Source organism: Lactuca virosa, chromosome 5 (genome assembly GCF_052849685.1).
Source record: "Lactuca virosa cultivar CGN04683 chromosome 5, Lactuca_virosa_CGN04683_v6, whole genome shotgun sequence".
In the NCBI taxonomy this organism is placed as follows: Eukaryota; Viridiplantae; Streptophyta; class Magnoliopsida; order Asterales; family Asteraceae; genus Lactuca; species Lactuca virosa.
The window spans coordinates 8,788,875-8,812,948 of record NC_136430.1 but is presented as its reverse complement, the minus strand read 5'-3'; the positions used below and the strand labels follow the sequence as shown (position 1 = coordinate 8,812,948).

General features: G+C 36.0%; 3 protein-coding genes and 1 pseudogene across 4 annotated transcripts; all 4 read right to left on the bottom strand.

Annotated features, from left to right (window-relative positions):
• Window positions 1-4,098: 4,098 nt before the first annotated feature.
• On the bottom strand, window positions 4,099-6,140 carry LOC145115455 (desmethyl-deoxy-podophyllotoxin synthase-like). Its single transcript, XM_079051751.1, has 2 exons — window positions 5,147-6,140; window positions 4,099-5,079 (listed from the first exon to the last, which is right to left on the bottom strand). Exons 1-2 carry the CDS (start codon window positions 6,014-6,016, stop codon window positions 4,450-4,452), a joined length of 1,500 nt encoding a protein of 499 aa, XP_078907877.1. The 5' UTR covers window positions 6,017-6,140; the 3' UTR covers window positions 4,099-4,449.
• An 808-nt stretch (window positions 6,141-6,948) lies between these two features.
• On the bottom strand, window positions 6,949-8,893 carry LOC145115037 (cytochrome P450 71D9-like). The gene is made up of 2 exons (XM_079051182.1): window positions 7,791-8,893; window positions 6,949-7,690 (listed from the first exon to the last, which is right to left on the bottom strand). The coding sequence occupies exons 1-2, from the start codon at window positions 8,748-8,750 to the stop codon at window positions 7,334-7,336; spliced, it is 1,317 nt and encodes a 438-aa protein (XP_078907308.1). The 5' UTR covers window positions 8,751-8,893; the 3' UTR covers window positions 6,949-7,333.
• Window positions 8,894-9,097: 204 nt separating this feature from the next.
• LOC145115039 (serine acetyltransferase 1, chloroplastic pseudogene) lies at window positions 9,098-10,343 on the bottom strand (annotated as a pseudogene).
• A 3,550-nt stretch (window positions 10,344-13,893) lies between these two features.
• LOC145115036 (Agenet and bromo-adjacent homology (BAH) domain-containing protein) lies at window positions 13,894-18,387 on the bottom strand. 2 transcript variants are annotated; one of them, XM_079051180.1, is made up of 5 exons: window positions 17,267-18,387; window positions 16,728-16,900; window positions 15,892-16,656; window positions 14,768-14,990; window positions 13,894-14,672 (listed from the first exon to the last, which is right to left on the bottom strand). In XM_079051180.1, exons 1-5 carry the CDS (start codon window positions 17,559-17,561, stop codon window positions 14,281-14,283), a joined length of 1,848 nt encoding a protein of 615 aa, XP_078907306.1. In that variant the 5' UTR covers window positions 17,562-18,387; the 3' UTR covers window positions 13,894-14,280. The 2 variants fall into 2 exon arrangements, with proteins under 2 accessions (XP_078907306.1, XP_078907307.1); XM_079051181.1 differs by having other exon boundaries at window positions 17,279-18,387.
• Between the last annotated feature and the right edge of the window lie 5,687 nt (window positions 18,388-24,074).

Here is a 24,074-nt window from a genome sequence, read left to right as displayed (position 1 = left end):
TTATGATGCAAATTCGGCTCCTAGTCTTAGAGTTGCTATTTCCAGTTCTAAATGAGTCCCTAATGCAGAAAGTTGCCATCTTGATGGCCCATTTGTGTTCATGCATGAGATCTAGCCCTTGTATGGAAGTAGAATATCATTTTTGGAGTTTGGGTTTGTTTGGGCCAAGTAAAGTCACCAAGTCAGTGACTTTATGGATTAAGACATGGAAAAGGACCAGGATCTGTGATTGTAGCTTTTAAAGTGGAGTATTAAGCACTTAATGAGAAATGGACTTAGCAGGGGGGTTACGTTGTGCGTACGTGGAGCTACTCCCAGCGTACGCACCACTTAGTCATTACGCTTAACGTACGTGGATGTACACCCAGCGTACTCTGTCAGTTGGACCTTGTGCTTTTCGGCCACGGTTTGGGCCATGCTTTGGGTCTTTGGGCCTTGGTGGGCCATTAGAAGTCAGATAAGTTGGGCCAAGAATATATTTGGGCTTAGGGAAAGGCCTAATAGAGGGATTGGGGCCCAATTTAGCAAATTGGGCCATTAGTGGGCCGCTAGTAGGCTTGGGGAGCTTACTTAGTGTTGGGCCTTAGTTTTGGACTAGGTTGGACTAGGAGGGTAAAATGGTCATTTTACCATAAAGAGAATTATTGGTATGGGCTAAAATGATATTTTGGTTTTGGAAGCTCAGGGAGCCGGAGGATCAGCAGTTCGGGAATTTCCAGCTAGCAGCCAGTGGAACATCAGCGGATTTTCAGCAGTGCAAGGTGAGTTTTCCTCTAGTAAGGACGGGTCTAAGGCACCAATGTCGGCCCGTGTATGTAGTTGCAGTATGCCGGGGTCAGCCCGATGCAGTTTATATGTTTCCGGACTTCGGTCCGATGCCAGGGCGGTCCCGAGAAGTATTTAAGTATGCGTGATGTCTTTGTGATTCATGCAGGTTATATGATATGTGCTATGTGTTCTGGACTTCGGTCCGATGTCAGGGCAAGCCCGATGTATGTTAGTTTACATGTTATGTGTTATGTGTTTCGGGGTAAGACCGCTGCCGGGGCAAGCCCGATGTATGTTAGCTATTATTCCATGTATTATGTGTTCCGGGGCAAGCCCGATGTATGCTAGTTTATATGTTATATGTTATATGTTCTGAGCTTCGGTCCGATGCCGGGGCAAGCCCAGTGCAGATTATGTGATTATGTTATGTGTTTATGATATATGCTATGCTGTGAATGTGTCGGGGGTAAGCTCGATGCCGGGGCAAGCCCGATGCCGGGGTGAGTCCGATGCCCGATGCGGTCGGATGCCGGGGTGAGCCCGATGCCGGACAGGAGTCTGATGCCGGGATTCGTCCCGGTGCAGTTAGGAGTAGTCCCAGAGTTATATTTATGTTATGTATTTATGTTATATGCATTGTTGATATGTTTATATGTGTACCGGATTACGGTCTGATGTCGGGCAGGTCCCGATGCAGTGGGCTAGGCCCAAGTTATGTGATTATGTGTATGGTATGTGGTAGTATGGGGAGACTCACTAAGCTTCGTGCTTACAGTTTTCAGTTTTGGTTTCAGGTATTCCCAGTAGCGGAGGGAAGAGCTCGGGTTGATCGCATGACACACACCAAAGGAGTTTTAGCCTGGGATGTTTACTCTGATAAAATGAACAAGTGTTTTGAAATGAAACTCTGATTTGATATAATGACTAATGTTTATGGATGATTGATTTTATAATTATGGCTTGGTTAATGATTTAAAAACAAAATTTTTGGTTACGATTTTTGGGATGTTTCAGAAAAGCTTCCTTCCGGTTGGATAGACTTCAAAAACTACCTTAGGCATAAGCGAAAGGAGATGTCTGTGGAGGAACTGGTGGTGCGTCTTCGCATTGAAGAAGACAATCGAATGGCCTTGAAGAAAGGCAGTGAAGTTGAATCTTCTAAGGTTCATATGGTTGAATCTGGTCAAACTTCCAAGAGCAAAAGCAAGGGACCTCACAAAGGGAAAGCAAAGGGAAAAAAACTTAGGCCCCAAGGTAGGAACTTTCAAGAAGAAGTTCAAGTGCTACAACTGTGGCCAACCGGGTCACACGGCTTCGGAGTGCCCGCAACCTAAGCGGGAAAACTGGCAAGCAAACATGGTGAATGATAACATGGAGTTGGTGGCCATGATAACCGATCTCACGGCTATGGTTTCTGAAGTGAACCTCATGAATACAAATTCAAAGGAGTGGTGGATTGACACGGGGGCTACTCGTCATGCGTGTCATGATAAGAGTGTTTTCAACACCTACAAGGAAGTTGAAGATGGTGAAAAGCTCTACATGGGAAATGCAGCTACCGCGGATATCAAAGGTGTTGGTGATGTCATTCTAAAAATGACTTCGGGGAAAGATGTGAAACTTAGGGATGTTTTGTATGTTCCTGAACTTCGTAAGAATCTATTGTCGGGTGGTTTGTTGAATCAATTTGGTTTTGAGCTTGTGTTTGAGCCGGGCAAATTTGTTTTGTCCAAAAATGATATGTTTGTGGGGAAAGGATATGCCTTGAATGGCATGTTCAAATTGAATGTAATTGTGACAAACAAAATGAATAATGCAAGTTCTAGTTCTGCTTATTTGTTTGGGTGTTCAAATGTTTGGCATGGTCGCTTAAGACATGTAAATTACAATTCTATTAAGGGACTAATTAAACGAGACTACATACCAAAACTTAATATTGACTCAAATCACAAATGCCCCACATGTGTTGAAACCAAACAAACTAGATTATTTTTCCAAACAATCAAAAGAAACATCGAACCTCTTGATTTAATTCACACTGATGTGTGTGATTTAAAGTCAATTCCTACTCAAGGTGGGAACAAATACTTCATTACGTTCATCGATGATAGCACGAAATATTGTTACATATATTTACTCAAAAGTAAAGATGAAGCAATAGACAAGTTTGTCTTGTACAAAAATGAAGTTGAGAATCAACTCAACAAGAGAATTAAAGTAGGTAGAAGTGATAGGGGTGGAGAATATATCTCTCCTTATGCTGAATTTTGTGCAAAAAATGGAATTCGTCATAAATTCACATCACCCTATTCACCTCAATCCAATGGAATTGCTGAATGAAAGAACCGTACCTTGAAAGAAATGATAACGCCATGATAATTAGTTCGGTGTAAACCAGTCAATTTTTTTCTAGACTGATTGTGTATCTTCTCATACTCTTGGGGTTTATAAGTCGGTTATTCAAACTCTATAACTGCTGATATGGACTTTTAAACCTTTATCGGCCTTGGGGCTCTCTATTGAGATAAATTTGATGATTACATTACAAGTCTAAGAGAAACCGACTAAAAATGTCGATCAAGCTGAATGATGATGGTTACTCTGTTGAGACTTTATCTTCAAACTGACAACTTAGCAAGGCTTCTTAGGCGGTCTGAGAAGTACTTCAAGCTGTTGCAGTCAGCCTCACTTTGGGTTTGGGAAGACACTGATGCTCGCATGTCATGGAATCTTCAACAGCATATATTTACAAAATTCATCTACAACAACATATATAAAATAAAACCCTCTCTCTCTCTCTCTCTCTCTCTCTCTCTCTCTCATAAGGGGTAACAATCTTTGTCTTTAAGGATGATATTTTGAGAGCAATTTTTGTGTGAGTTTTTTGTAACCGCGTGAGAATTCATATCAAATCTAAGTTTTCAATTTGAATTAGATTGGTAAGAATTGTAAATGTGTTCTTCACCCGCTTTAGAAACTGTACTGTAATTTTCCATTGATGAAATGAAATTTTACATTCCATTGATTATGTTGTTTTAGGGTTTTAATTGATTATTGTTCCATTATTAGTTTGTATTATCTACAACTCAATTAATTCATCAGGAACCAACACTATGAATGTATAGTATAAACTTCTTGTATTGAATCCAAGTGACTATTTTGTTGCTTATACTCTATATGGTAGTATGGCCTTCTACTTGTTCTATAACTGTGTTACAGTTAAGATGTTTCAACTTCCAAGTGTCAATGTAGTGCCCTAAGCATCCACAATATTTTTTACAGAATAATTTAAGTGGTTTGGTGGTTATTTATGATTATTGTCTCCTTGATCAATCACATAATAAGAACGAAACCCTTCCCGGAGGTTGGAATCTCAGTTCGTCCCACCTGTGTTTCGAGAAACAGGTAATTCTCCAAAGAATAGTCAGAGACTTTTTATTTCATGCATAATAAATATACGTTCCTATGGGGCATTATTTATAATGTCCAGCTAAACCTAAAGAAATCCTTAATAACAGAAATCCTAAACAAAATCCAAAACTAACACTTTAATAAAAAGGAAACTTGAATCCTGAAGCAATCTTAAAACTTATCCCCAAAGCAATCTTGAACTTATCTCCTGCCACGGTAGACTTGACCAAATCGAATGGGATAGAAAGCAATTATACAACCTGATCTATGTTACATACTTTTGTAAACAGGCTTATAATAAGCTGTTGGAATCAGGATAAGGTCGTTTTTTCTTCCAACGGTTACACCAAAGGCTTCAGTCATATCAAGATCCTTGTTGTCTGTTCCATCTGCCAGTTTCCAGTCAAAATGGTAGAGTAAAGATGCCAATGGAAGCTCAACATTTGCTAATCCATATGAAATCCCAGGACATATTCTCCTTCCAGCTCCAAAAGGTATATATTTGAAGTCAAGTCCTCTGTAATCCAAACTGCTGTTTCTGAATCTCTCTGGATGAAAACTTTCAGGTTCATCCCAATACTTGGGATCTCTGTTAATTGCCCATGTATTCACTATCACTCTGCTCTTCACAGGTATTTCGAATCCTTTCATCTCACACCTCTCACTGTTTTCTCTAGGCAGTCCCAAAGGGCCTGGAGGGTGCAACCTCAAAGTTTCTTTTATGACTAATTCTAGGTATTCTAATCCTTGAATACCTTTTTCATCAAATGTTCCTCGTTTGTCAAACACCTGTCTAACCTCAGCTTGCGCCTTGTTCATTATTTGTGGATTCTTTAGTAGTTCAGACATTGCCCACTCAACTATTATAGAAGATGATTCACTTCCAGCACTGAAGATATCCTGTGAATGGTATAACAATGAACAAATTTAAGGTATTATAACCAGATGCATGAAGATGGTTACTAACCAAGATAACTGCTTTGATGTCATCAGTAGATAAGGGAATTCCAAGGTCACCACGCTTCTGAACTTTCAACAAAACATCTACTAGGTCTTTATCCACTTCATCTTCACCATCTGCTGAAATCTTGTGTTCTTCAATAACATTACTCAGAATTTGATCAAATTGTTGATGAATTTTGTCAAGTTTTGGTCTGGTTTTACTAAAGAAGGCAAGTAGTTTCCATGAAGGGAAGAGATCCGCAATGCCAAATCCTGCTCCAAGAGCTATGCTTTCATTAACAAGCGAGATGAATGCGTCTTGCTCTTTACATTTTTTACCAAAAGCCGCTCTTTCAGTGATCCCATAGATTAGGGATGAGAGACTCTTTCGAAGATTAATGGATGATCCTTCACTAATGGAGTTGATGAATTTTGACACCTCTTCTTCTCTTACCCATCTAAGTGACTGGACTTGCTTACTACTCAAAAGCTCCAAAGTGCAAATCTTACGGAGCTGCCTCCAGTATTCCCCGTATGAAGAAAACATGATGCCTGCACCATTATATCCCATCACATACGCAGAAAGATGGAAAGGCCTATTTGCAAAAATGGCATCATGTGTTTTCATCACTTGTTTTGCTGTTTCGGGTGATGAGGCGACAAAAACACAAAGTTCTCCAAGCTGGAGATGCATCAGAGCTCCGTGTTTATCTGCCAAGTCTCTTAGGCGATGGTGTGGAAGTGATCCAGCAAGATGATGAACGCTTCCTATAACAGGAAGCTTCCATGGCCCTGGAGGTAACTTTGGTTTAGATTGCTTCAATAGTTTCAGAATCATCAATACCAAAAGTGTGAACGCAGAAAGGATTGGAAACAAGCCGAAGCTCAGCTCCATCAGGGTAGTTATGGGATTTTGAAAAGAAAATAAGGAATACGAAACTAACAAGATCTCATAGGTGAAGACTGAAGAATGATTTATGTTTATATTGTTATCTTCCTTCTTGACTCTGTAGATGCTTAATTTAAGTCAATTCAGAAGATGCTGTTTCATAGATTTTAACCTACTATATTGAGATTATGACTGCAATAATTTGTCAATAAAAAACGATGTTTGGTGTAGTAAACTGCAATATATTAATAACAAGAACAACACATTGAATGATGGTGAAAGGTATGTGCATATTTTTTTGAAAATTTTATTACAAGAGCATCTCCACTGGGCTTGCAATTGCCTGCAAGTCAACTTGCAATGCCATGTCACCTAGTGTGGGCCTTATTATTACATGATTTGTATTTACTTTTTAAATTAGCTTATTACATTATAAATATATATATTAACATATTAAAAAATATTTTTTTTTTATTTTTTTACAACCATCCGGATTTTAAGATCAAACTAACTAGAAGCTAGCGTAAAAATACAACGTTTCTTTTTTACAAGTAATCAAACACGACAATCAAGAATTCGATGGGAGTGACATCAATAACCAATAAATTGAGGTAAAGAATATGGTGGTGGTTAAAAGTGTCACTAGGAGGCAAGTGACAGTTGCGGTGAGGAGAGTGGTGAAGATCACAATGAAGTAGGAAGATAACATGAGGTTAGACTTGAAGGAGTTGACTTTTACTGAGAACAGAGCCTCATATAAAAGGATGTGCACGCTTAATAATCATGACTTTACTTTGTGTGTGTGTGTGTTATTCACCATTGTGGATTTGTTTTCTCACGTTTCATATGCCGAAGGTCTACCTTTGTTTGGAGTTGGAGGTACACCCTTGGTATGATTTCTGAAGTAAAACACATGGATATGAACATATAACACGAGATAGGAAAAAAAATGCAGAAGCTCATTACAATCAAAGTTGTAGTTTACAATGTGACATTATGCTGTCTAACAAGTATTTGTGGTGTACGTCTTTTCTTCCAAGGATCAACCCGAGAGCTTTATGCAGGCGCAGGATGGTAGGCAGTTGGTATCAGATTCAAGTTTGCTTTTCTTCTAACTGTGACACCAGACGTTTCATTCATATCAAGGTCTTCACTTGTCATTCCATCAGGAAGTTTCCAGTCAAAATGGTAGAGCAATTTGATGAGTGGAAGCTCCACATTTGCCAATCCAAATGACATTCCAGGGCACACTCTCCTTCCACCACCAAACGGTATGTACTCGAAATTAAGTCCTTTGTAATAATCTATTGAGCTGCTGAGGAATCACTCTGGATGAAACCTCTCAGGATCTTTCCACCAAATAGGGTCTCGACCAATGGCCCATGCATTCACAATAACTTTGGTTTTGGCTGGTATCTCATAACCATTGATCTCGCATCTCTCCCTGCTTTCTCTGGGAAGCAACAGAGGGGCTGGAGGGTGTAGTCTTAGAGTTTCTTTAATAACCAGTTTTAGGAACACAAGTTCTTGAATACACGTCCCATCAACTCTCCCTCTTCTAGTGACAACTTCCCTTATCTCAGTTTGTGCCTTTTCCAAGATTCTTGGGTGTTTCAGCATTTCGGACATCGCCCACTCTACAGCTGTAGAAGATGTTTCACTCCCACCACTAAAGATGTCCTGCAAAAGCCAATACCCTTTCAGTCGTGTGTTATCGGTGTTTTTGATTAAAGTATTGAAACTTGTTTATAGTCTTATAGCATTAGATTGAATTACTAACCAAGATGACTGCTTTGATGTTAGCAATAGACAAAGGAAATGTTTGAACATCACCATGTTCCTGATATCTCAAAAGAACGTCCACAAGATCTTCATCTACATCACCCACAATAGTTTCCCCCTTTTTAGCCTGGTGTTCTTCAATGATGTTACCGGTTATCTCCTCAAACCTCCCACGAATTTTCTCAAGTTTTGCCTTAAATCCAGTGAGCAAAGGAAGCATGGTAGAAGAAGGGTAAAGGTCTGAAACATTGAATCCTGAAGCTGCAGCTGAAGCTTCCTTGACAAGTGCGATGAAAGATTCTTGATGTTTGCATTTCTTACCAAACGCCACCCTGGCAGTGATCCCATACGTTAATGAGAATATTCTTTGGCTAAGATCGATCGGAGATCCTACATGTTCACTGATAGACTTGATGAACTTTGAGACCTCTTCTTCCCTTGTAGACGTAAATGACTGGACCCGCATTGGGCTCAAAAGCTCCATGGAGCAAATCTTGCGAAGCCGTCTCCAGTAATCTCCATATGGAGCAAAAGTAAGGTTTGTAGCACCATTACATATCACAAATGAAGCAAAAAGGTAAGGCCTATCAGAAAAGTTCACATCATGAGTTTTCATAACCTCCTTTGTTGTTTCAGGTGAAGAAACAACCATTACAGAAAGTTCTCCAAGCTGCAGGTGCATCAGAGGTCCATATGTCTCGGCCAATTCTCTCAGTCGCTGATGTGGAAGACAGCTCCCAAGATGATGGATATTTCCTATGATAGGAAGTTTCCATGGCCCTGGGGGTAGACATGGATTTGAACATTTTCTTTTGGACAGCCTCCTCAACAACATGAACATTAAGATGAAAAAAGAAAAGATTATCATATGGGATGAAAAAAATACAGGCTCCATGAGGCAAGTTAGACTGGTTTTCAAGGTAATCCTGTATTTTACCTCCCAAATTTTAAGAAACATATATAGGAATACTGTAGTTAATCAATTATGCTTGCATTGAGTCGGTCAAATTATAGAGAAGGACAAGTGTAAGAAGACAAAAGTTATCATAGTGAAATTCGGTATCTTGGTTCAATCCCACAAATTTGAAGGGTTCAAATTCAAATCTCACATGAAAGAGAAAATTAAAGAAGACGGTTTGATTTGTGTCGTTTTCCATAAAACCGATTCCTTCGGAGCAATCTGTTTCATTTTATCAGAATAAACAAAGCGGCAGTCCATCATAATTACAACAAAGGTATCTAACCCACACAACAACAAACAAGGGAAACAAAATCAAAAGATAGAGTTGACTTTAGAGTATAATATAGTGAAGCAGAAGACGACTTTTCACTTGATTAGATACATGATACTTTTAACAGTAGCATGAGTAAGTTATGATGATAAACAATTCAATTCTTAATTTCTAAATAACATAATCATAAAACTCAATATGTGAAGTATGATCCATAGTATGGCTAGGAATTTTATCAAGCTTGACCGGATTATCCTTCCCTCCAATCAACTTAGCAGGATTCCCAACAGCAGTAGTTCGAGCGGGCAGATCCTTCAACACCACTGACCCTGCCCCAATTTTTGCCCCTTCACCAATCCTAACATTCCCCAAAACACAAGTCCCTGCCCCTATCAAAACCCCATCTCCAATCTTCGGATGTCTGTCCCCACAACTCTTCCCGGTCCCACCCAATGTCACATTATGCAAAATCGATACGTTGTCTCCGATCACTGCCGTCTCTCCAACAACAACTCCGGTGGCATGATCAAACAATATCCCACTTCCGATCTTAGCTCCGGGATGAATGTCCAAAGCTAAAACCTCAGAAACCCGATTCTGGATCAAAACCGCCAAGATTTTTCTGTTTTGTGACCATAGCTTGTGTGCTACTCTATGAGCTTGACAACCAAGAAACCCCTTAAAATGAAGGAAACAGTGAACATAGCTCAAACAAGCTGGGTCCCTTTCCTTTACGGCCTTTAGATCATCTTTTACAGCTCCAACAATATCTTGATCGCCTGTGAGTACATCCATGAAAAGATCATGGAGGGTTCTACTAGGGAGACTAGAACTTCCGAGCTTTGTGGAGAGATGATGAGATAGAGCACTCTCCATGGTATGATGAGATAAGATTGATCTAGAATAGTAGTCTGACAGTATGGGTTCTTGGTCAACATCAGATCTTGCTTCATCTTTCATTATCAGCCATATATCATCGTCATCTTGCTTATCGGTTTCATGTTTAGAGCTGGATTCTGTGTGAATCGTTGAAATGGGTATGCAGGAAAACTGATCAAGAACTTGTGCTCTTGAATCATGAACACAAACAGCCAATTGATCATCTTGTTGTTTGGGTGAATCGGTGAAAGGTATTTGTGGGTGTGATAAGGGGTAAAAATGGGGTAAGGATCCAACAAAATTAAGTGACTTAGAGTGGAGACGATGATGAAGAACTGAGGTCAGAAGTGAGACCTTAGTCTTCATGGAGAAACAGGGAAAAGAGAAAATAAAGAATTTGACCAAAACATAAAAGGATTTTGAGGGTGATTTTGGCTTAGTGGGTGATGTCGGACTGTCGGCACAGGTTTAACGATTTTATAACCCTAAAAAGGCAATTACTGTAATAATGTTTCTTATTCTTTGATTATTACGTATCTACCCTAATAAATAAAAATGATTTTGTCAAATGTCATCTTCTTATTTATTTGACACTTGTCATTTTCTAGATTTTTTGAATTATTTAATATCCACTTGTCATTTTTATATACTTTTTCATTTTTAGTCAAATTCCACCTATTAAATGTCATCTCGTATTAATTAATTTTATTAGTATATTAATTAATGTACATAATAACTTTCTATTTGTGAATTCATCTTTCTATTAATATATTAATTATTGTATAAGTATATTAATGTAGATAATACCTTCCATTTGTGAATTCATATTAATTAATTTTATTAGTATAGATTAATTAAGATTAAATTACATAAATGGTCAATGTGATTTACTAAATGTCAACTCAGTTGTTACTTATTTTATTATGAACATGGTTTTTGTGGTTACCAAAACTTACATGAATGGTCTTTTTTTGTTCACACCCTTTTACTTTTGGACCTTTTAATAAACCCATGTAATACACGGATCACACATCTAGTACAAAATAAATATGCTTGTACTCTATTTTTATTTTAAGATATGTATTTTTAACATCAGTATTTTATAAATTATAATAAAACAGTATCTCTATTAATCCACGAATCGATCATGATTTAAACATAGGATATTAATTAAACTAACCGCTTGTGTTTACTAAGGGCCGGCCCTAGGGGTGTTAGGGCCTCGGAAAAAATAGGCCCGAAAAGCATCTGATTAACTTAATAACTAATAATGTTAGTATTATATATAGCGTGTTTTGTGTGTTGTCTCAAAATTGTTTTGGTGCATTTGGTTAAGGGCACACCACTAGTTATCTAAACACCGTTGTTTGATCCTTCCGGATGTGCATCCATGTTTTTTTTTTGTGCCTAAAATATGCTCTATAAATTAATAGGAGCGTCTATTGTACAAATTGTTGTTTGATCCTTCCGGATGTGCATCCATGTTTTTTTTTTGTGCCTAAAATATGCTCTATAAATTAATAGGAGCGTCTATTGTACAAATTGTATCTAGATGAGCCGTTGTGAGTGCATAGACTTTTAGGATAAATGTCTTGGTTCGATATCAACTGGTCCTTATTTTTTCTCTCGATGTTTTCCATTTTAATATATTCATTTTAATTTTTAAACAAAATTGTATAGTTATTTTGGTTTCTTACTTTTTTTATGTTTTCTCTTAATCCAAATGATACGGTTAAATTCTTATTCTTACCATTAGTTAAAATCTCAAAAATCTCAAAAGTTAAAATTATTAGAGTCGAGTTTTTAACTTTTAATTTAAACAAAAATCTCAAAAGTTAAAATTATTTCATGTAGTGTTTAAGAACAAACTATTGGACTTTTTAATTAATTTCCAGAATATTTCTGTATTTATCGTTTTTAAACAATTGTCCTTTTATATAATTTTACATATTATAAAATTTTCATCTATTTTTGCACGTATATAACAAATAAAAAACTACAACTTTCAGCTATCAGTTACCAGCTAAGTTTATTAAATGTTTATGTGTTTTACTTTGTTTCTACATTTATTAATCAAGTTGATTATATTTTAACTATCATCATATTTATTATAATATTGTGAAATTCATATGACATAAATATCATCTTTTGATATTTCATATTTATTACTGTGGACCACCATAAAGGGTTATGGGACTGTAATTGTGCAAGTTGGTCAGAATAGCCTTAAGCATGGACAATAGTGGAAAAGTCATACGGACTTGGGATAATGATATTAAGACAAGTAACAATAGTATAATGGTGAAAGGTTTGGGTCTTATCTTTTCGAAGTTGAAACATAAATGTTTGCTTTCTCATCACATGTTCCACTCTAAAACTTTTTGTACAAATTTGTTTTTCCAAATACATTTTTTATATATCCATATTGTTGGAACATGTTCATTAGCTTTCTCTAACACCTGTAAAAACTCTTAAATATGTTATTTAATAAAATTCCATGAAAACTGTCGAAAATTTCACTGCAGAGTCGATTTTTTTGTTTGATGTATTCATTCCAATTTGGAAAATATGTTTCAATCAAAACTTGTTAATAATCTTACCTCACTAATAAAACCTTATTGGATATAATTCTAACATGATTATCTACACAGTCATATCAAATTCACACAATTTTCATTAAATACACAGTTAGACTTTAGAAGAAGCCCATTTTTTTAATAAAAAACCTTACAAAATCTAAACACCACTTCCATCATGGACACATTTTAACTTACAAAACCTTCCTGGATTTATTCCTTAAACAATGATTATTTGTTCAATTTCCACTAAAAGCCTCGTGATTTTTCTTATTTTCTTTAAATTCATATACGCATTACATTTATCCGAGCAAAATACCTAAAACGGATCATGTATAAAAGTTTCCATATTTACCCAAAAAGTTAGTACGGCTTTAGTGAAACAAAAAACAAAACTTGGACATGACCACCACACTTAACATAAAACCCGAACATTTTTAACGTCAGTCTCAAGCTCAATTTGGTTTTTGGTTTTTGGTTTTTTTAAATCTTAATAGTTTATAACCTTTTTTTATTTAATTGATGATAGAATTTGAATCTGAAAAACTTCAAACCAAATTTATGATAGAACTTGAAAGTTAGAAGAACAAATCCAGATTGTGTATCTACTCTAATAAATGAAATTTTTTTTGTCAAATGTCACTCTCTTATTGATTTGGCCACATGTCATTTTGTGGTTATTTTCAATTAAACTTTTTCTACATGGCATTTTGTGGTTTTTTCCATTTTATTAAACACATAATATTTAAATATAATAATTGTAATAAATGTAATAATAAATGCATATCAATTTCAATAATTGACTTTCCTTCTAATTTCAAATTTCTAAATTAAAACTTTATTTTTTTTTTTGTTTATTTATCTAAATTATTTGTTTAAATTTAAAAATGAAAAAACATTTTAATTTTAATAATTCAGTATTTTTCTTATAAATTCAAACTTTTTCATATGTTTAGAATTTTCATATTTAAATTTTTTTAAATGAACCCATGTAATACATGGTACTTACACCTAATATTCAAATATTCGCTTTTATCTTTAAACAACTAAAGCTTTTTTATATTCTAACCTCCGTTTTGTGGTGTCGTAATCTGTAACTTTTCTATTAGGCGGAGAGTACTTTTGTAAATTTTTAAATACATGGATTGTTCCTGAAAAAAATCTACACATACTTTTATGTAAACTACAGGGATAATTTTATAATTTATTTTTCTACGAAAACATACGAAAATATTATGGCCAAATCTCAAACCCAATGACTACTAATTTCCCAATTGCAATTAGATAATAATTTGGCATGTATACACAAATAGCGCAAACTGAAAAGCACAACGTTCTTTGAGCATTTTGTTTTCAGAATTGGACAGCATGTGTGAAATCTTTTGGTAATTATATTTATAATGATATACTAAGATTCACGAAACGATTTTAATGACTATAATAACACAGTAAACGACAATCATAACCTAGTCAAGAGTTCCAGTGTTACAATCAGTACCACAACATCAACTGATACAGAAACGTACCAAAAGGCCAGACCCTTTTTCCAGAGCCAAATTCAACCAGTGTACATCTTCCAATGTACAATGTACAAGTCATCTCCAAGCTTTGGAAAAAAAAGGTCTTCCTTTTCACTAAAAAGGTGGTTACAAATTGGAGGCACCCAGCATAGGGATAGGGTGGGTGCCCCTGGTTAGGTGTTCCCTAAAACAATCAGTAAAAAGGTACAAACTCTAACCTCACTTGGTCCCTCCCCTCCCCTCCCCTCCCCCTCCTATACACAAACTTTGGTTTTGTTTTTTCAGTAACTCATGCCAACTGGATTTGCTTCAAGATTCTCCTTTAAAGTTTCACACTCCATTGCTACAGCTTCTCCATTATCACTGGTATGCTTGCCTTTTTCACCAATTTCTACATTGTTGTTGTCATCATGGACTGGACTTGGGTCCTTGTCTTTCTCATGTAACTCGGGCTTACAATCAGTGTCACCCTCTTCAAGTGGTCTGTTGTCGTTGTCGTTGTCGTTGATGGTTTCAATGGCTTCAGGGGAGCTTTCTTGTTTGATTTCCTTTAGATTTGCAGGCATGGATGAGAGGATGTTAGGGTTTGTTTCAAGATCAACCCAACGGTCTCCCACCCAATCTCTTGAAACTCTAACGTCTTTTCTGTGTAGTTCAAGAAACAATGTTTCGGCTGTTGTTTACAAACCAGAAGAAAAAGATGGTGTGAGAGACGAGACAAGACAAGAATCAATAAATAAATGTTACAATTTACAATTTATTGCTTACTGGGAACATAAACTTGTACGTCGGAATCACCAATTCCAACTACTACTCCTTCCCACCAGCCATCACTCCACCATGCGTCCACCGGGGAACCGACCTCAAAAGCAATCGTTTCCGTTTCCGTTTCCGTTTCCGTACGTGCTACCGCTGGCCTTATAGTTGGCCGACCCGAGCATCTCATTCCGAGTTTGTCGGGCATGGCCGATCTCAAAGCTGAAACCCATTCCTTAAAACAAGTCAACAATCAGTTAGTTGATTCATCTTGTTTCACTTCTCTGCACTTTGTAGGACACAAGACCATTTCAAATGAAACTGTCCTTGTAAAAGACCCCTAAAGTTCCAATATATTTAGTAATTATTTTAATAATACTATATTAGTTATGAGGTTAAATGCAAGAAATAGCCATGTAATTCCATTGATTTGTTTGTTATAGCATCCTACTTGTATCATTTCCTATTGCAACATTGTATTTTCAAAAATCTATCCAATTATAGCAATGTCATCTATATACAAAGCGATTCTCATTGCTATTTTTGGCATTAGCCCTCATATATTTACGAAATGAAAAACAGGCAGAACAAGTATTACCAGATCAACCAAACCCGTTTTTATATTATTTAAATATGATTCAGGTTCAAAATTGTCTGCCTAATGTATGCTCTGAGTGTTTAAAACCACCTAGCTATTTAATTCGAAACAACTGAACCGTTACTTCAATAAATGTTCTTGGCTTGTTGCAATATATTAATCATTGGGTTAAATGCACGAACTAGCAATGTACTTCCATTGATTTCTTTGTTATAGCATCCTACTTCTGTTTTTTCCTATTACAAAGCAATTTTAACTGGGTAGATATTTCAAAATATAATGTCCTAACAAGGAAAAAAACTAAAAGTGCAGTATGCTATAATTGACTAGTGTTTTTTATAAGTCAAATGCCTTAAATAAGAAAATAAACTGAACATATAAAGTTGCAATTGAAGTAAGATGCTAGAATTCACAGATAAACAAAAGTGGGTTGCTATTTCTTGCATGTAGCCCTTAATTATTATTTACGAACCCAAACTAAAATTTTATCATATATGAAGTAGAAACTCTTAAAGCAAATACAAATAGGACTTCATACCTCAAGATTACCACCTCCATCTTCATCATTCAAATCATCATATTGAACTTTCAATTGTCTCCTAGAAACTTGCAACACGGTACACCTAAACCAGCATCCACGAATCCCACTATCTTGGCACAACAACTCTATCTTTTCATCAACCTTAAAAACCAAATTATCTGAAGCGAATTCCCGATTCTTGACATACTTTGGGATTAGCCTCCTTCTCAACATCTCATACTTGACATTCATACTCACCGAGTGAGGTTCACTCTGCATCACCTGCCGCCCTCTCAAACTCCTTGGTCTTTTCACTCCCAACTTAACATTATCTTTATCCCCAAAGCTATTATTATTATTATTATTCTCTTCATCTTCAAGATAATCAGTATCCAGAATCGAAAAAATCGGCTGATCAAAATACCCACACAATTTACTCAATTTAAACGGCTTCACACGGTTGTTCTTGAACTGTCTCGAGCAATGATGCACTCGAGTTAATAGATCTTCCGGAAGGATGGACATGCATTTCTCATAATGCTCATGTGTCATGACAATGGCGGGCCCATCCACACACTCGACACTGATAACTTGTGCATAAGGCGTAATGAAAACCTCTTTTGGGTGAGAATTTCGAAGGGTGACAACAGCTTGGACTTCTTGATTGTGGTGAAACCATCTCACTTTTACCTTCTTTTGGCCCTTTCGATCTTCATACATATCTTCTAGATATGCAAGATGACGTTTTTCCTCTTCGGCCATCACAAATACAAACGATTGTACCTGAAAAGATCATCATGTAATTTACAAATTTTATTTTACTAAGTAAATCTCAAATAATTTAACCAACTCACAGCTATTGTAATCCCGTTCCTGCAAAAGGCTGGAAAATGCTTCAGCTGTTTACCGCAGGTCCACGCTACACCCGACCACACTATGTCAGGTGTACGCAACTTTATATTTCTTGGAACACGATTCTGATACGGAGCACTAACTCCCGAAATATGATCACTTTTAGGGGATGATTCTGAATTTTCAAAAAAAATAAATAAATAAATAAATGTTACTCTACTAAAGCTAGGGTTTTATCATATTTCCTGAAAGATTGTCTCTTTAATGGGAGAAAATGATATAGCATCAAACTTACTTTAGGTGGCAATGAGAACTTTTTAAGCATATGAATCAAACTACAACTACAAAGACTATTTTTCTTTTACTCAAAGACAACAAACTTTTTGACCTAGAAGATGGAACAATTTCATCATGAGAGGTAAGCACTAGAGTGCACAGGTTTTGTTCGATCAATAGCAAAATTTACATCTAGAATTAAAGAAAATTTGACGAAACAAGCTGAAAGATGAAATAACGGCTCAAGGAAATAAAGGAAACTTACTGGAATGTTCACCTTGGCGGTGCTGCTTTGATAGCATAGAAGTAAGCCAGTTCACCACCTCTCTCCTTGATCTCCATCTATACCCAGCATTGACTGAATTCTGGGCCTCGTTGACCTTTAAGAACTCCTCCGCGACCACATAAAACATATGCCTAATGCTCCTCTCGGTTCCCACAACTGCAAGCACCGATTCCCCTGATATATCTTTCAGAAAATAGTGCACTACCCTCTTACCCCTTTCCTTTGAAACGAATAGCTCTTTCCACTCCACAAAGCATTGACTATTTGCAGCCATGTTTGGAACAAGAATCAGTATATGCTGAATTCACTAATAACGCATGTCAGAACCCTAATTTACAAAAGTAACAATTTAACCTAGACCCTACCCACCATAAATTTTTAACAAGAAGACACTATCCTACAGTTCTTACAAACCCTAGTTGCCAGAAACAAATGACTAGAGGTGTATATGAGAAATATTGGCAAAGGGTTCCGTAAGTCAAAGGAACCCTATTCAGCTGCCAAGAAACCCAACAATTTTGGAAGGAAATAGCACCAAATCCTCAACAAATACATACCCAAAGTCTTGATTGAAACCCCAAAACTTGAGAAATACAAAGCGGGTATCCCGTGAAACTAAGAAATAACCAAGGTACTAGCTAATTTCTTGAAGATCTGACTGTAATACACGAAAAAATCTCAACCAATATACAAAAAGTTCGAGACTATGGAAACCCTTGAGAACTATGCCAAAAGTATCTGATAAGGCTAAAGGGCGCCTCTTTTGTGGTGGTTGAAGACGGCAGATGATGGCGGTGGTTGATGCAGGTTCGGGAAACAGTCGAGAAAGGTGATATTCTTCTTAGCAAGATAGATATACATATGTGCCTATAGATAGAAGAAGAGGATGAGAGAGAGGTGAGAACTTTGGGGATGTAGGCAGAAGGTTAAATTGAAAAACAGTCAGGTGGTTTACAGGGTTAGCTGATGGTGGTGATGGCGGTGAATGAATGTAGAAGAGAAAGGTAGGATGAGAGAGTGGTGGCCGGCCGGTAGGGAAAAGGGGGCAAAACCATCAAGAAATCATATTCTAACGGAGGAGGGTTTTATGTATGGTGTGAATGGTAAGAGGCAAGTTTATTGTGTAACCCTGTGGGCCCCACAAAATGACGCCCAGCAAGTCCCCCGCATTCGACCTCATCCCCCAAGCCCCAAGGCATACTTCAGTATTTTAGAGTTAATTCACCCGAAGATAATATTTGGAGGTGAGATCTATTTGTATAACTATCTTTTTATTATGAAATAAATATAAATATTAAGTTAGTTACGATCAGTTTGTGAATACGTGAGAATACATTTCTCAATAAAGTGAGCTTGTTATATATATATATATATATATATATATATATATATATATATATATATATATATATATATATATACTAGATTATAACCTGTAGAAACCACGGTCGGTATATTTAAAATTTCTATATAAATAAAAATAATAATAAATGTAAAAAAAACCAAGATATTGTCGATTGTAAGTAATTATGAATTAATTTGTTAAGCAAAATAAAATAATAATGTTATTAGGATAAGATTTTGTATTTTCAAATTTTGGATTGAATTTGATTTGTTACAAAAAAAAAGGAAATAATAAAAATCATAGAAAAGTGTCACGTGTCAAAGAGGCATTCTAAAAAACTGACACGTGTCATTTTTAGGTTTCATTTATTAGGATAGATAATAATAAATGTAAAAAAAACCAAGATATTGTCGATTGTAAGTAATTATGAATTAATTTGTTAAGCAAAATAAAATAATAATGTTATTAGGATAAGATTTTGTATTTTCAAATTTTGGATTGAATTTGATTTGTTACAAAAAAAAATAAAAAAAATCATAGAAAAATGCCACGTGTCAAAGAGGCATTCTAAAAAACTGACACGTGTCATTTTTAGGTTTCATTTATTAGAAGAGGTAGATATATATATATATATATATATATATATATATATATATATATATATATAGGGTTGAGTTATTTGGAAAATAAGGAAAACCCTAACACCCCGTTCCCGAGTTCAACTTAACGAGAGAAATGAAAGGAAACGGCTGGAAATGAGAAGAAAATAAAAAAAATTGGTGTTCCCGAGTTTCATTAAAGGAGGGAAGTGGAGGGAAGTGGAGGGAAATAAGAGGATCATTTTCCCTTCTAACTTTCCTTCCGATTTGGGAGGATTTGGAAAAAAGAACAAAATGATTCATTTTCCTTCCACTTCTCTCCAACTCGGGAACACAAAAGAAAATTTTATTTTCCTTTCCTTTCTCTTCTTTTCTCTCATGACTTTCTTTTCTCTTCTCTTCTTTTCTTTTGTTAAACTCGGGAACGAGGCGTAAAAAAAGAAAAGAGCGAATCAGAACTTGACAACGCACATATGTATGAATATTACGCATCACGTCTTCAAAAGGGTATTTTAGTAAACATTTCGTTTGGAAAATCGGTTACACTTTCGAAATTCGAACTCGGAATCGATTCAAAACTGAATAAATTTCAATTTTGAGTTTTGAATTTGAAATTCAAAATGATTTCTACTTCACCGATTTTCAAATTCAATTTTTGAATTGATATTTCGATTAAATGTTGAGATATATTTGAACGATATATGCAAAAAATTAGAGAATTATATTCAAATCTACGAATTGATCTGCAAAAATCACAAAATCACAATCGGCATTGCCTGATATTCCCAATCGGCGTTTCTCCCGGTGTCGCACAGCCTCACACACGCATCAGCTAAATTTGGTTTCTTCAATTTCATTATTTTGAATTTCGTTTCTGATTTCTATGTTTGATTTGTTCACGTAATTGTATTTTGCCCAACCCCACCCCCACAAATTCCAATTGATTGTTGCTTATTTTCTGGTTAAGAATTTCTTAATTAGACAGATTATGCATATCAAGATGAACGAAGGATTGCTAAGAATTTCACAGCCTTTCTTTTGTAAACCCATAGATACATGAAGCTTATCTTTTGTTAATTACAATAATATTCTATTTTTTTAAATGGAAAAAATGGTTTTTATATATATATATATTTTTTTGTATTCACGTGTAAATTTATTTGTATATTAGAAATGAAATTGATGAGAATGCATACAGAGAGCATATAAAAAAAAGGATGATGATTGTAATGGAATTTCAAATTCCAGGGTAGGATACAAGAAAGTGATTTTGAGTATGTTGGGCACAAGATGAAGGCATGAGGACCAAATACTACATTGGTTACATAGACAGCTCAACTGTTCTCCTGAAATGTCACACCCCCGAACCAGACGGCGGAAACGTCCGAGGGCTCACGTGACTAAATTTGAATATCATCACAATGAATATACATGAATCATAACATAAACATCACCATGCATTAATATAATACAACTAACACTGTTCACATCAAGTACATTGTTTTAACATTACAAATCCATAACATAAGAAGTTGATAGTTTTTCAAAAGCACAACGCACAAACATACTTGATACTACTCCTCAGCCTACCTGTTACCTGAGAATACAAGTTATTTTGAAAACGGTCAACATATGGAATGTTGGTGAGTTCATAAGCAGGTTTGATGTGAAAATGTTTTGTGCAGTTTGTAAGAAAACAACCCAGAAAATCCGATTTTCTGAAAAGACCATTGTTTATATAAAAGTGTGAAGATCCGTAAATATATGCATGATGATTTCCAAACGTGTATAGTTGAAAAACTTTGTATTAAAAGTACCAGTGAAAAAAATGTTGAACTTTCCTGGAAAACCCGATGTTTTCCGATAACAAAATATCATATAACTGTTCGAATTGTTATTCCATCACGTGAATGATTTTGATTTACCTTGATTACTTGATTAATATTGGATTTATTTATGTGAGTCGTTATAACCATGCATGATGATGACTAGTTCGTCTGTCTTGGCACTCTGGTGAACGCCGGAATTGATCTTAAGATTTTGTCACCCTAGACTGGCCGAGTCTAACTGTAGCGAACAGCTGAGGTGTGGGGGAGTCACCCCCGTATAGATCTATACACAAACTCTCGCTCTCCCTCCAGGAGACTTTGATTATAACTACAGACTACGACCGACACACGTTGGTGCCACCCGTTATTACTCACTAAATCCCAATTGACTTTGATTACTATTGATTATCGACCTGTATTTGTTTACTTGGATTGACGATCGGCCTAATAAACGAGGAGAAGAGGATTACAAGATCCTACTATTCCCGCGTATTATTTATGGCTATTGGTTATACGAAGGACACGCTGGCCCATTTCGTATTTGATTTACTTGGACCTTACTAGCAATGCTAATGGGCCACCAAGGCCCAATAGCACTTAAAAGCCATTGAGGGTCCCTTAAATATGAAATTGGGTCATAGAAGGCCCAATAATTTTATCCCTTGGGCCCAAAAATCATGTTAATGGGTCACAAAGACCCAACAAGCATGATTTGAGACTTTCAAGCCAAAAGATTTGAATGTTTACTTGTTTTAGGTATAGTTTGATTGTTGGAAAGTTTGATTGAACCATTGTTAAATTTGTATCGGTACGAGACCGGTCGGTCGTTTTTAACGACGTTGAAATTATTCGTATTTTCATCTTTCCATTTTCATGAATTGTAGTTTGGTATTTTTATTTTAACTCAAATATCTTAAAAATAAAATAATTGATTCAAAAATCTTGGTTTGAACCCCTTTCAGCCCTTCTTTGGTAAAATTGACGATTTTAGTCCTTTATATACAAAAAAAAACATTTTAAGCCCTTAAACCATTTTCTTGACACTTTTGACCCAAAGACTTGCTCAAGTGATATTTTTAGTTCAAAACTTATTCCTCGGCAGTTTCAGCCCTTCCAGAAAAAGTATTTTTCGGTTAAAGCCCAAACTTTTGCAACTTTTACAATTTTGGCCCAAATCCAAAAACTTTACATTTTTGATCCTCTTTGGAAAAGAAAAGCATTTTAACCCTTGAAATAGTTTTGTTTAACTTTTTATCCCCTGCTTTGAGGAATTTATCATTTCAGCCCCTTGAAAATCATGTTTTTTGCAATTTTGGACTTAATGGGTCGAAAAGCCCAAATTTGGCCCATTAAGCTACAAATTACATTTCTAGTCCTTTGAAGAGTATAATATTCATAAAAACATTTATTGTAACTTTTTTGACTCTTTTTATCCTTAAGAAAACCGTGAATGGCAATTTTTAACCCAACTTTTGTTTATTTGACAAATTAAGCCCAAAAATTGGTTTTGTGTTGAAATATGTATATTTTAATCTTAGAGGTGATTTTTCTTGACTTGTTTTAGTGTAATACTTCTTAGAACATGTTTATATTCCTCTTAGAGTCATAGATCTCGAAATTCTATTCTTTTGTTGCACATTTACCACAAAAACACATGAAATCACACATAACATACACATACACATAGATCTACACATTTTACTTGTATTCTCCCTCATAAAACACATGAAAACCGAAAATAGAGGGGTATGAACTCACCTTGAGTTTGTGGGTTCGGTTTTGAAGAAGAATGGAAGAAGTTTGATGTTATTCTCGGCCTAGCAAGCTTCTTGGAGGATCTTTGGCTTAGATGTGTTCTAAGATGCAAGATCACGAATTTTGTATGAGTTAAGGAGAGATTTTTGATAAAACAAAGAGTCTAGACTATGGATCCAAGCATCAACTTACCTAAGATGATGACTCTTATGGAAAATCCTTCTTGAAAGCTCTTAGATCTCGAAATTTTTGATGAAGAAGCAAGAGTGTTCTTTGAGAGTGTTTGAGAGAATTTTGGAAGAGTGTGGGTGTGTGTGATGTGTTCTCGGTCGAAGAAGAAAAGAGAGGGGAGAAGAGAGAGTGTGAAGTGATAGATGCTTGGAAGTATGGGATAGTTGCATGGGTATCCCATGTATAATTGTGAGGTGGCATGTAAAAAGTCAACTCTTCCTCCCTTTGTTTTGTGGTTGGGCCGAGAGAGGTAGAAGGAAGAAAAGAAGTTGGGCCTTTTTGTGCTTAAGCCCATATTATGATCCAATTAGATGATTTTTGGCCCAATTGGTCTTTGGAGAGGGTTCACGGCCCAAAATAAATCAAGGAATGATTTTTATGGCCCATTAGGGCTAATTAAGTTTGTTATGGCCCATTAGGGTATTTTATTTCATTCTAGGCCCATTATGGCCCAAAATGTTAAAATAAATGAAAGTGGGTCTAATTAGAGCCCATTTAAGAGTTCTAAGCCCAAAATAGTCAAATTGGAAGCTTATTGGCCTAATAGGCCCAATAAGGAAATCCTAGTCCATAATGGACTTAAACCGGGATTTCTAGGGTTTCCAATCTTTGTTGACTATTTGAAGTGCTTGCATAGAAGGTTTGATGGAAAATTTGTTGTTATTGAATAAGCATCATACATGCTTTCACATTTTTGGTCACAATGTTATCATTGTTGTTGTTACATGTCATAGAATTCCTAGTTGTGACATCATCCCCCCGTTAGAGGGAATTTCGTCCCGAAATTCTTTTTAAATCTAGATTCAAGAATGCGAGAATAGGTGAGGGTACTTCTGCTTCATCTGGTCTTCGCGTTCCCATGTGAATTCTGGCCCACGCTTCGCGTTCCACCGTACCTTCACAATCGGAATGCGACTTTGCTTAGTACGCTTCACCTCCCTGTCCATGATTTCGACTGGTTCTTCGACGAACAGGAGATTCTCATTGATTTCTATTTCTTCAAGTGGAATGACGAGGGTTTCGTCGGA

Bases quoted from the DNA above. Each gene is read 5' to 3' on its own strand.
- LOC145115036 (XM_079051180.1), bottom strand. From the start codon at position 17,561: ATGGCTGCAAATAGTCAATGCTTTGTGGAGTGGAAAGAGCTATTCGTT. The intron at 16,657-16,727 runs GTGAGTTGGTTA...TGATCTTTTCAG, and splicing joins GGAACGGGATTACAATAGCT to GTACAATCGTTTGTATTTGT. The intron at 14,673-14,767 runs GTAAGCAATAAA...TGTAAACAACAG, and splicing joins CGTACAAGTTTATGTTCCCA to CCGAAACATTGTTTCTTGAA.
- LOC145115455 (XM_079051751.1), bottom strand. From the start codon at position 6,016: ATGGAGCTGAGCTTCGGCTTGTTTCCAATCCTTTCTGCGTTCACACTT. The intron at 5,080-5,146 runs GTTAGTAACCAT...TACCATTCACAG, and splicing joins ACATCAAAGCAGTTATCTTG to GATATCTTCAGTGCTGGAAG.
- LOC145115037 (XM_079051182.1), bottom strand. From the start codon at position 8,750: ATGTTTCTTAAAATTTGGGAGGTAAAATACAGGATTACCTTGAAAACC. The intron at 7,691-7,790 runs GTTAGTAATTCA...TGGCTTTTGCAG, and splicing joins ACATCAAAGCAGTCATCTTG to GACATCTTTAGTGGTGGGAG.